The sequence below is a fragment of the Symphalangus syndactylus genome, chromosome 10 (genome assembly GCF_028878055.3).
Source record: "Symphalangus syndactylus isolate Jambi chromosome 10, NHGRI_mSymSyn1-v2.1_pri, whole genome shotgun sequence".
Classification (NCBI taxonomy): Eukaryota; Metazoa; Chordata; class Mammalia; order Primates; family Hylobatidae; genus Symphalangus; species Symphalangus syndactylus.
The window spans coordinates 22,134,172-22,147,350 of record NC_072432.2 but is presented as its reverse complement, the minus strand read 5'-3'; the positions used below and the strand labels follow the sequence as shown (position 1 = coordinate 22,147,350).

Sequence of the window (13,179 nt, the reverse complement as noted above, 5' to 3'; positions counted from 1 at the left end):
CTGCCTGGGGCCTAGGAATTGTCAGTTTTTGGCACTGTTGAGTATAAAGTGCGAGGCAGGCGGCTGTAAGGTCAGAGGTCAGGCTAGACAGGGCACCTGGATGTCTGCTGTTCAGCGAATGAGGATTTACCAAGTTCCCCACCGTGTACCAGGCATTGTTCTAGCTACTGGCCATCCAGCCCTGATGGAGCTTCCATTACAGTTGGGGAAACCAACTATAACCAAATAAATGTTTATAATAATGACAGGGAGTAAAAAGTGCTAAGAAAAGCGCTCTCTGCTAAATAAACCAGCTCCTCTCGGCCATGGTGGCTCACACCTGCAGTCCCAGAACTTTGAGAGGCTGTGGCTGGCAGGTCATCTGAGGCCAGGAGTTGGAGAACAGCCTGGTCAACATGGTGAAACCTCGTCTCTACTAAAAATACAAAAATTAAGTGTGGTGGCACTTGCCTGTGATCGCAGCTACTCTACCTGGGAGGCTGAGGCAGGAGAATCGTTTGAACCCAGGAGGCAGAGGTTTCATTGAACTGAGATTGCACCACTGCACTCCAGCCTAGGTGACAGAGTGAGACTCCATCTCAAAAATAAATAAATAAATAGGCCGGGCGCGGTGGCTCACGCCTGTAATCCCAGCACTTTGGGAGGCCAAGGCGGGTGGATCACAAGGTCAGAAGATCGAGAGCATCCTGGCTAACACGGTGAAACCCCGTCTCTACTAAAAATACAAAAAATTAGCCGGGCTAGGTGGCGGGCGCCTGTAGACCCAGCTACTCGGGAGGCTGAGGCAGGAGAATGGTGTGAACCCCAGGGGGCGGAGCCTGCAGTGAGCTGAGATCGCGCCACTGCACTCCAGCCTGGGCGACAGCGAGACTCCGTCTCAAAAAAAAATAAAAATAAAAAAATAAAAAAATAAACAAATGAGCTCCAATTTTATACTGACCATTGAGAAATTTGCATAGCAGAGTAGCAGATAGGAGATATGATCAGATTTCCCTATGAAAGAGTATGGAGAAGAGGGTGGAGGGAGGTAAACTAGAGGTTAGGAGACCAGTAAGAACACGAGTTTCATGTCCCATGTGAACTAGGACAGTGACAGGGGAGGCAGAGGGGGGGGATTTTATATGAAAAATATACAGGCGGTAACGTTGACAGTAACTGATGGCATGGAATGATACCTACATTTCTGTGTTGGGCAGCTGAAAAATATAACAGATGGAGACAGGTTTGGGAAGAAGATAGTAAGCTCAGATTTTGTTCTTTTTTGACTTTACTAATATTTTGGTTTGAGGCAGCAGAGGACAGAGTCGTACACTTTTCTTTTTTTTCTTTTCTTTTTTTTTCTTTTTTTTCTTTTTTTGAGTTGGAGTGTCGCTCTTTTTGCCCAGGCTCCAGTGCAATGGCAGGATCTCAGCTCACTACAACCTCCACCTCCTGGGTTCAAACAATTCTCCTGCTTCAGCCTCCCGAGTAGCTGGGATTACAAGCGCACCCACCCACACCCAGCTACTTTTGTATTTTTAGTAGAGACGGCGTTTCACCATGTTGGTCAGGCTGGTCTGGAACTCCTGACCTCAGGTGATCCGCCTGCCTCGGCCTCCCAAAATCTTGGGATTACAGGCGTGAGCCACTGCGCCCGGCCCTAAACTTTTCTTTTTCAACGAATGCATCTTAGTTGCCTTCTTGTTCTCTTTGGAGTTGTTTGCATTTTTGGCTGTCGGTGCTGTATTGATTGTGTAAAGCTTTTTGTATTTAATTACATAGCTACATAGACAGAGTTGTCAAAGTTTGAACAAAACTCCCAGTTCTTTGAGAAAGGAGCTAAGATAGGTTTCACTAAAGGATACTCTGTCCTCAAATGGCATGAAGAATTATACTCACACAGTGAGTCAAGTTATAGGGAGGACTCCTTATTCTAAGGAGCTAGGGTGAAAAACATACACAGAGGAGATCACAAAGTGGAGATGGGAAGCCACTTGTATGTGTGACCCAAAAGGCACCCTCCATCAGAATTTGCTTTCAAAGTGTTTACAGTATTTACAGTTTATTCTGATGATTGTAAGACATGAGAGAATTTTAGGCCACCTGAATAAATAAAAGAAAGTTTAGTTCTGTTCTCAATTCTTTAAATGCGTTTTATTTCATGGAGTTATTTTCCAAAAAATGTGAAGCCACATAGGTTGATATGGCTTCAACAATTATCCATGCTGGTGATTATTTCTAGGGTAACTTCACGGCAGGACCACCGTGCCCAACTATTCGGGAATAACGTTTGACCTCGTTTGTTGCTAGAGCTTGTCTCATAAACACATAGAAGTTTTTGTTAAGTCCCATGTTGGGTATTTATGGATTTGGATTATTTATTTATTTATTTTTTGAGGCAAGGTCTCACTCTGTCACCCAGGCCGGAGTGCAGTGGCATGATCTCCGCTCACTGCAACCTATGCTTCCTGGGCTCAAGTGATCCTCCCACATCAGCCTCCTGAGTAGCTGGGACCACAGGTACGCATCACCACACCTGGCTACTTTTTGTAGGGCTTTTTTTTTTTTTTGTATAGACGGATTTTTGCCATGTTGCTCAGGCTGGTCTCAAGCTCCTAAGCTCAAGCAGTCTGCCTGTGTTGGCCTTCCAAAGTGCTGGAATTACAGACATGAGCCACTGGGCTCAGCCTGGATTTTTTTTTTAATTTTTACTTTTGATAAGTGTGAGTAGGTCACTGTGGAGGTGAGAAAAATTAGTGCCTTTAGATAAGAAGGTTTCATTGAAGCTGGAGGTGCTCAGGACAACCTGCAGAGAAGAAACTGCTCTGAAAAGGGGGCATTAGTACAGACCTTTCTGGGGCTTTAGAAGAAAAGGAAAAAAAGATGCTGAAATAGCCTGAAACCCCCTAGTTTTATCAATTTCTCCATCATATGCAGGCATTTGCCCACTTCCAACATGCACTTGAAAAATCTTCCCATGGAAACAAAATAATTGATACCACTTGGCATAGCTGAGCCCTGCGAAGCTGTATGTTTAAACACCTGAAGTCACCTGAGATTAAGCAAGTGTGGCCCAAATAGAAAACCACACTTGATAGTTGGGACTATCCAGAGTGGCTTGTCATGAGGTGAGCTTGCTCGCTTAGGGCTGAATCAAAATTTTCTCTCAAAGCTTTTGGAAAATAATTCTAGCAACACCTCTCATTCCCTGAGAAGCCATGTGTGAGCCATGGATTGGGTGTTGGGTGCTTCACATATTTTCTCTCTTATCCTGTCAGTGATCCTGCCCTGAAGGTGTTGTCAGCCTCATTTTATAGTTGAGGAAACTGGGTCTCAGAGAAGCTGAGTAACTTGGTGAAGGTCACGCAGCTAGCAAGTGCTGGAGCCGGTCTCCTCACCTAGCTGTCTCCTACCTTAAAGCTCCATACTTTTCCTACGCCCGCTGTAGCCTCTCATGGAAACCTTGATTGCTAGCAGTGTCAGAGCGGGGCCCTGAGCACGGAATTCCTACGTGTCGAAATGTGGATGGATGGAGGTGGATGTTAGCACCTGCTGTGGGGAGGGGGGACAGCCAGCATGTTCCATCCTTCATTCTGCAGAGACAGATGCCACCAGGTCACCATGCACCTGGGCTGGCGTCCGGAGAGGTGGCCAGAAGTCTCTGCGGTTCCTAGCCCACTTTGTAGCTGGGGCTGTTGCTAGCAGTTCTTCTGAAGTTTCAGCATTTGTTTAACGGCTTCCTTTCTGCCTGCCAGGGTGGTGTGCCTACTGCTGTTACTTACTGCTGTCAGCTACACATGGGACTCTGCTGTGTTCCTTACATGTTGTGGGTATTGGTTTTCACTCAAAGGAAAAAGGAACCTGCAATTAAGTAGATTCTTGCCACCAGGAGGTGGAGGTGGAGGTGCTCCAGGCTTGCTCTGGGCTGGAGATTGAGTGGGAGCTGTCTCAGGTGAGATGCCTCTTCCCTGTAAGCCTGTCTAACCATGGACTTCCTCTACCTAATATTGCAAAAGTGTATTTATTTGCAGAGAAAAATGTTAAGGAATCAGCAGTTTTCAAAAACATAACTTAAAGCAGCGTTTAAATACAGAAGCACCTAGTATGTGCTTCTCTGCCATCCTCTCTTTGGCTAGCAGTTTTTCTCAGAATCCTTGCACCAGAGCCCAAGGGTCTGGAGCAGCTTTGGCCTCTGTGTGGTATGGGGTGCTTCCAGACACATGTCACCTTCATCAGTCACTTCTGAAGTCTTTTCTCCTTACCCTCTCTTACGCTGTTTTTTCATCTCAGCGTTAATGACAAGCTCCATCTTGCCTGTATTACAAGGTAGTTTTAGTGAACAAGCGAAGTACTTGCCATAATGTGCTTCAAAAATTGTGACTTGATGGAGAATGTTTGTTCTTGCTGTCGTGGCAGTAGATAGTCATGGAGGTAGTTTTGCTGGGTGTAGTCTGTCTGGGACGTTTTCTGCCTGACAGGGGAACCCGCGTTTCCCTTTTGGTTGCCCCCTCTGCTGTCAGCTGTTTCTGGTGAGGCCCACTTCGTAGGGCTGGGCGGAGCTGGATGTGTTCTGAGAAGGATCGATGGCTAGAATGATTTTTATTGTCACAGTCCCTTCCACCTTTCAATATCTGTCAACTTTTATTAAAGTTTTTTAAAAAAATTGGCTTTTAAGTATGCTCAAAGGGAACTGCAATAAGAAAAATAAGGGGCTTGAAGAAAGGATAAAAGATAGTGTAGAAAAAAATTCCCTTAGACTTCATTGGAGACACGCACACACACAGACACATGCACACCCTCACACACCCACACCCACACCATACCACACACACATACCGTGTACAAACACACCTGCACACACACCACACCACACACACACTGTGTACACACACACCACCACACCCCCAAACACACCCTATACAGGCACCACACCACACCCATACCCCCCACACACCACACACACAGCCCCCCAACGCGCCCTTCACACACCATGCCGCTCACACACCACACGAAACACCCAGATACACATACACATAACACCACACACAATACCACATACAAACACACACAACACACACCCCACACACACTCACACATAATTGACCCTTGATTAACACATGGGTTGATGGAGCCACACAGTGATGCATGCAGTCAAAAATCCACAATCCACACATTGCTTTTGACTCCGTGAAATCTTAATTCCTAATAGCCTACAGTTGAGCAGAAGCCTTATCAAAACTAGAAATAGTTGATGAACACATATTTTGTGTGTTATATGTATTCTATTGTGCATTCTTACAATAAAGGAAGCTAGAGAAAAGAAAATGTTATTAAGAAAGTCATAAGGAAAAGAAAGTGCATTTACTGTGCTTTAAGTGAAAGTGGATCATCTTAAAGGTCTTCATCCTCTTCATGTTGGGTGGGCTGAGGAGGAAGAGGAGGGTTGGTTTTGCTGTCTCAGAGGGGGCAGAGGCAGAAGAAAAAAATATCCATGTGTCATTGGACCCAGGCAGTTCAAACCCATGTTGCTCAAGGGTCAATTGTATGATTTAAAAATTTTTTAGGTTGTGATAAAATGCACACAAAATGTACCGTGTTTGTAGTAGACAGTTCAGTGGCGTTAAGTGTATTCACAGTGTTGTTCAGGCAATCCCCAGCATTTTCTCATCTTGCGAACCTGAATCCTATGCCCATTAAACAGCACCTCTCAGTTCCCCCTCCCTCCAGCCCCTGGCCGTCATCATTCTAATTGAAGATAATTTTCAGTGTTAGCAGTTGTCTAACAAAAACATGATTTTCCCTCCAAAAAGGAATAAATGGAATGAAATCAAGCAAAAGTCTGAAAACTACAAAGCTTCATGTGTATATTTTGAGATATTATCGCTACGTTCATAAGGAAGGTGTTCTTTACAAGGAAAGATATTTTGTAATGGTTTGAGTTTTTGTGTAAAGCAGTGATTAAGTTTCACCGTTGGAGGAAAATAACAACTAAGAAATTTTCAAGTGTTTCAAAAACATATAAGCTGTCTGACTGAAATTATTAGTCTAAATAGGACAACATACCACACCTTCTCACTTACGTGTGGAATGTAAAAAAGTGAACTTCACTGAAACGGAATAAAATGGTTACCACAGGCTGGAGGGAGAGGGGAATTGCAGAGATGTTAGCCAAAGGACATGAAATTTTAGTTAGGAGAAATAAGTTCCAGAGATGGATTGTACGTCATGGTGACTGCAGTTAATAACAATATGTGGTATACTTGAAAGTTGCTAAGAGTGAATTTTAAGCAGTCTCACCACAAAAGACAAAAATAATGACAAGCATGTGAGGCAGTGCATATGTTAAATAGTGTGATTTAAGCCATTCCACGATGGATTATTCATATATCAGAAGTATCATGTTGTACACCATAAGTATGTACAATCTTTGTCATTGTAAATATTAAATGCTTTTTTAATTAAAAAAAAAATAGGATGGGCATGGGGGCTCACGCCTGTAATCCCAGCATTCTGGGAGGCCTAGGTGAGAGGCCTAGCTGAGGCTTGAGCTCAGGAGTTTGAGACCAGCCTGAGCAACATGGCAAAACCCCATCTCTGCAAAAAATACAAATGTTAGCAGGGCGTGGTGGTGTGCACCTGTGGTCCCAGTTACTTGGGAGTCTGAAGTGGAAGGATCTCTTGAGCCTGGGGAGGTTGAGGCTGCAGTGAGCTGAGGTCGTGCCGCTGCACTACAACCTAGGCAACAGAGCAAGACCCTGTCTCAAAAAAAAAATAATAAAAATAAAGTATACAGTGACTCTAGGATCATGGCACTGTCTTACACTTTCAGCCTCTGAAACAGAGGTGCCCTCGGTATCTGTATGAACGTGTCTTTGGTGTCATGACATAGATTTTTGTCCCCCTGCAACAGCATGAACAGGCTGAACACTTTGCCACGAGGCTTCGGCTCCCTGCCAGCTCTTGAGGTTCTGGACTTGACTTACAACAACTTGAGTGAAAATTCTCTTCCTGGAAACTTCTTCTACCTGAGTAAGAAACTTTCAATTCTATAAATCTCCTCAACCTTGTACTTTGCGTTCTGAGAGGGAAATTTATTTGCCAGGACCCAAACTCCAAGAGAAATTATTGGACAGAGATGATTTTTTCTTTAGAGACTCCTTTTGAATATTCCTTCATAGCTCAGCAGTATGTGCATTTGATATATCGTTGTGTGACACCATTGGGCTGAAGTGGACTTAGTAATGTCATATTAACATTCTGAGAGAGATTATATACCTAAATGAGATCAAGCCTCACATTTAGCTAAGAGACTTGACTTTCTTTTTAAATAGCATGCCAAAAAAAAAAAAAAAGTATCTTCCTATGTTGCTATTAATTCTTTGTAGGATATTTGCTCAGGATATTCCAGTCAATTCTTTATAAAAAATATTTATTAATAAACCACTAACAGAATTTTTAAATTTTCCAGCCAGGATTCTTATTTTCAGCCTTTTAAAAAGTACTCTTATTGACCTATTTATCCAGTACACAGGCATTAAGAAATTATTGGCCACAGGTGAACACACTTTATTCTTTCATATGCAAACAAATTTCTTGCTGGAGATGCTTTTGAAAATTAAAAAATGATTTCTTCTGGGAACTCATGCACTCTTTTGGACAAGGTTTGCTTCCCTTAAGTGAGTGTTCTATTTCTTCAAACAGTAACTTGTATGGCATTCAGCAAATCTGAATTTTCAGAGCTGGTCTCTAAAATTTTATTTTTTACCTTATGTGCATTACCTCTCTGTGACTTTCTCAAGCACATGAAACCAACTATGAAATATTTTCTTGGGCAGTGGAGCAACTGTTTTTATCATGTTATATTAACATGCACTTCTCGGGAGTCTCAGCTACAAAGATCAGTTGAGGCTAGGAGTTTAAGACCAGCCTGGGCAACATAGAGAGACCCTGTCTCTAGAAATAAAAATTTAAAAAGTAGCCAGGCATAGTAGCATGAGCCTGTGATCTTAGCTACTTGGGAGGCTGAGGTGGAAAGAGTGCTTGAGGCCAGGAGTTTGAGGCTGCAGTGACCCACTGCACTCCAGCCTAGGTGACAGAGCGAAACTCTGTCTCTAAAAAATAAATACTGGTAAACAAAACATGTATCTAATTATACTCAGCTTTTTTGGTTGAGGATAAACAGATGCTTTAGAATTTTAGCCTTCATTAGATTGGAATCGTATTATCATTGTGTAATAATTATGAACAAATTTCTGACTACTGATATTCTTAAGTTAGGATTTACTCTGTTAACTTGTCATTATTTTAGCCTCTTTGTCTTCATTTACTTTTGTCCTTAAGGCTGTAGAAACAAGTAATAATAATTAGTCAGATTATGGAACTGAGGAGCTGTGGTTATAGCCTCCATCACCAGAAAGCCTTTCATTAATTTGTACCACAGTGCTATTTACATAGGAAAAGGTCTATTTTAACAGACTTGTATTCTCTTGAAAGAACCCTTTTCCCTAGGTATCCATAAAAGTGGCACAGTAGTGTTCTTTGTTTTACTTTGGATGCAAATGGAGAAATACATGTGAATCAAAAGTAATCTATGAGAAAAATAGCAATCTTTTCTGAAAATGTGCTGAAACTCTGTGCGCCAAAATGCTGGCACCCACAGTTGTTAATTGCGTCATTCCTCTTGGATATAGATGTTTTCCTGGACACACCAGCTACACAATAAGCCAGTAAATCTAAGTTTGACCTGCTTGTTATTATTGGGAGCCCTAGGTATGTCAAAGGCTTTTCACCAAGCCAGGGTTATTAATCAAAGCTGACTCCCTCGTATTGATCAGACCTCAAATGGTTGGGTTCCATGCCACCCTGTTTATATATTGCTGTTTAATTTGCAGCCACCCTGCGTGCACTCTATCTAAGTGACAACGATTTTGAAATCCTGCCGCCAGATATTGGGAAGCTCACAAAGTTGCAGATAGTAAGTAATTTATCTAAATTCTTAGAAAATCAATTCACTGCTGCAGCCTTGTAGGGGTAGAATCAAGTCAATTTGAGCAGGAGTAAGGTTTGTTTTGTGGGAATAAACCACTACTCCTGATAGTGTTTCTTGATTATCCGCCGGCACTTGTAAATAATGGAAAGGACTGAGCTTTAGTAGAAGAGAGGACAGAGAGGATGAGAGTTTCTGTGGAGCACCTTTTAATGTGTAAATATGTTGACAACTCCTTGTTTTCTTCTGTTTAGCTCAGCCTTAGGGATAACGACCTGATATCGCTGCCTAAGGAAATCGGGGAGCTTACCCAGCTTAAAGAGCTCCACATTCAGGGGAACCGCCTCACCGTTCTGCCCCCAGAACTAGGTAAGGTTGCTGATGAATGAACTTAGTTCTGGGTTTCATGAATAACAATTATCCTAATGTAGCAATTCTGAACAACCTGTCTCCTCTTGGCAACTACTCTCCACCTAGGCACCCAGTTCTGATCATTGGAGAACCATTTGTCATTGACCAGAGTTAGCTGTTGTAGGTTTGACCTTCCCCAATCCTGTGTTCTGCAGCTGTAGTGTCCCGTGTCTTAGAAACTGCTGATGAAAGGTGACCCCGCTCAGCTCCCTGCGTGATGTAGTGGAAAAAGCACGGGATTAGTAGTAAGAGCCTTATCCGTGGCTCCTCATTGACTAGCTGGGTAAGCTTTCTGGGTCTTGGTTGGTTATTAATAACTTTAAGTATCACTCTTACTTTTTAACCGCTGAAATTTTTATTGACCTGGAAAAACGTTTACCAAATAATTAAAGTAGTTGTTACGGCTACTTGAACATGTTAATACCTCTGTGGGTCGTGAATTTGCCTCTCTTCTGATCCCATCTTTAGTAGGAATTGTTAAATATGTTCTTGTTGGGAATGGATCCTACTCCTGGCTGCTGAATCCTAATCCTATTTCTCTGCCAGGTCGTTCCTATTTTCAGAGTGGGTTTATGTCCCCCTCCAGAAATAACCTCCAAGCCAGTAATTGTTACTGCTTCGTTCCACTGCAAAAGGTTCACAAGTTCCCTTACTTTTCTTGTGCAGACCCCCCATAGCCTCTGATTTCTTCAATCCTTTGAACCACATCGTTTTCTCAAACTGCGATTATTTACTTTTCTACTCCAAAATACCATCATTTTTAAGAAACATATTGAGGAAGCAGTTCTTTAAACAAGTCTGGCGGTTTGAAGAGGCCTTTTGTTAGAAATTAGAATGCAAGCACCAGGAGGGCAGGGACATTTTTGCATTTGTTCCCTGGGGTATAGTAGGTGCGCAGAAAACACTGACTGAATGAATTAATGAAGCAAGGACCTTGGATGACAGGATGTTAGGAAGGTTATGAGGAGGCTTATGTGGCTAATGGTTACGCATAGGAAGGCTGAGACACAGCACACCTATCAGCACCTAGAGTTCTGTAGGCAGCCATATTAGTCTAAACGGAAGGCAGTCACGTGATTTCGTGGACCAGCTGGGAAGTCCCGCCTCCTCTCTTCCCATTTCCGTTAGCTCTCTTGTTAGTGCTAAAAGACCAGAGGATTATTTAATGTTTTTTTAAGGGCTGAGGAGCAACTCAACGCTTCTCTTTACTGAGTTGCAAGTAGTCCAGTGTTGCTTTGGGAGCAGGGTGACAGAATCAAGAAACGCTTTTTGCAAACATTTTCAAGGCAAAAAACTTCTTGTTAAAGGAGAGATCTTGGGCCAGGCATGGTGGCTCACACTTGTAATCCCAGCACTTTGGGAGGCCGAAGCAGGCAGATAGCTTGAGCCCAGGAGTTTGAGACCAGCCTGTGCAACGTGGTGAAACCCCGTCTCTACAAAAAGTACAAAAAATTAGCTGGACATAGTGGTGCATGCCTGTAGTCCCAGCTACTCGGGAGGCTGAGGTGAGAGGATTACTTGAGCCTGGGAGGTCAATGCTGCAGTGAGCCGTGATCGTGCCACTGCACTCCTGGCTGGGTGACAGAACAAGACCCTGTTGAAAGGGGGAAAAAAAAAAAGAGAGATCTTGTACAGTGGTTAATAACCACAGATGTTAGCATTAGTAATAGCTGGGGAGCTTCTGCAGAACTCAAAAACTTGCTCCCTCCCCAACCTACTAAATCAGAATCTCCATGTGTGAGGTGAATTCTTGCGTAACTTGGTATAAAGCTCACTTAATGCCTCTGACATGTATCCTTGGTTAGCGTGGTTAGTAGGAACGGAAAAATAAATGTGTATTTTGATGTCATTTGATCTTATTTCATTTTTCAAGCAGTGAGGCAACGTAGGATATTAAACAATTATTTTATCAGACAGTAATTTGCCACAAAAATGTCTAGTTGAACCTACGCATGCCTATGTATATATTTTAAATTCTTACTCATTTTGCTCATCTTATTTAAATACTGCATGAGGTCATATTTGTTCAACATTTCTGTAAGGCTTTCCATTAACAAATCATGTATATTTTTATTCAGGTGTAGAATTGATGGGGAAGGCTTTAAATGACTTTATTTTTGCCAGCCGTAATTAGGAAAGCTTAATCTTAACATTTGCCTGATAGCAGTTTTTCCTGATTATAGACAAACACTTAGTTGTAAGTAAGTGATAAACCTTTAGAAGTCACTGTCACAAGCAAAACTCAAGATGGAGACAAATGTACTATTTATTTTTGAATGATTTTTTTTAAAAAAAGTCAAGATTAATATAATACTAATATAGTAACAGCTATTATAATAATAGGTAGTATCTATTAAGGCCTGGAATTGCAAGGCAGTGTAAGTTTTTTCCTGCAGTATCACTTATAATTATCGTAAGAATTATAAGCAGACTTTTTAGAGGTGAGGACGTTGAGGCGTAGAGAGGGTTGGTTGGTGACAAGTCTGTGGGGACACAGCTAGTGACTCAGGTGAGATTTGAACCTGGCAGTCCCTCCTCTGGGTCCAGCTTCCTGATCACGGTGAGGTCCTCTTTGCCACCCATATGCTGGTAAGAGGATTCCTAGAAATGCAGTTTCCAAGTTTGAACAAAACACAACCCCAGCACACTCTCCCGAAAAGGCAGGCGGAGAGATGTTGCTGGATGGTGAGTTGGCGTGGGCTTTGCCGGCATGTGAGCAAGGCTAGCATAACACTTTGCAAAATGCAGCTGAGATGGCCTCTGCGAGACAAATCGCTGGCCCTTTCCAAGCCAGTTGCATTGTCCCCGTGTCTCTTTCCCCTCAGTAAACATGCCCCAGGATGGGATGGTCTTTGGTTTCTTTGTGTCCCCAACACCAGAGGTGACCATCTGGATGCTGCTGCGGGCTGGCTGATGGGCAGTGCTGGGCACTGATGATGCACATGAAGCTCATGCTGCAGGTTTGCTTCTGGGGGTGTTTTAAAGTGTGGATGATGATCTCTCCCTATATATTTTTTACATATCTGAATACAGGAGATAAATGCTTTCGAGATTTCTGTGAAATTTCCTTTCATAATAAATCCAGAGTTTATTGACTTGTAACCTTTTTGGTACTGGTATTTCAGCCAAGCAAGAGTATCCAGGCGAGTTCTGATTTGTCAGGTCTGAGAACGTGCAGGGACACAGCAAAATAAAGTCAGGGGCTTGGCTGGAGGTTTAATATGTGATTGTATTACTTTACCTTTACTGTGTATCTTTGAATAAGCTATTTAAACTGTTATGTCTGGTTCTTAAGTAGTAAAGCACTTGCTTTCATATTAGTCTATATACCTATAAAAAATGAGATGTAAGTTGAGTCTCGTGTACCCATTCATTCATTTATTCATTCGGGTTAAGTTCCTATTTGAGGGCAGATCTTTGAGTCCAAGGAACTTGCCTTTTCCGGTAAAGTAAGAGTCACTTATTCAACAGCTGTTTGTTGAGCCCCTGGTATTTGCTAGGGATTAGGACAAGAGACAGAACCTGCGTTATTGATGATGTTCTAGTGGGAGAGGACAGAAGAAAGAGAGAGAGAATATGAATGACAGATATGTGGTATAAAGAGCTCTGGGAAAAAAATGGAGCATGGAAGGGAGTGCCCAGCTAGGGAAGGGGTAATCAGACAAACCCTCACTCATAGGGTGGTGCCCTTTATGCAGAGACTTAAATGCAGGAGGGAGGTCTCCTGACGGAGAGAATGGTAAGTGCAAAGGTCCTGGGTGGGCTTGTGTTGAGGAAGAGCAAGGCCAGTGTGGCTGGAACAG

General features: G+C 42.7%; 1 protein-coding gene across 3 annotated transcripts in view; it reads left to right on the top strand.

Moving 5' to 3' along the window:
• Positions 1-13,179, top strand: part of RSU1 (Ras suppressor protein 1) — a 218,788-nt gene that overhangs the window by 46,906 nt on the left and 158,703 nt on the right. For all 3 annotated transcript variants that reach the window (XM_063610183.1, XM_055296670.2, XM_063610184.1), the window contains 3 exons: positions 6,890-7,008; positions 8,871-8,953; positions 9,220-9,334. In XM_063610183.1, coding sequence (XP_063466253.1) covers positions 6,890-7,008; positions 8,871-8,953; positions 9,220-9,334 — 317 coding nt within the window. The remainder of the gene's footprint in view (positions 1-6,889; positions 7,009-8,870; positions 8,954-9,219; positions 9,335-13,179) is intronic.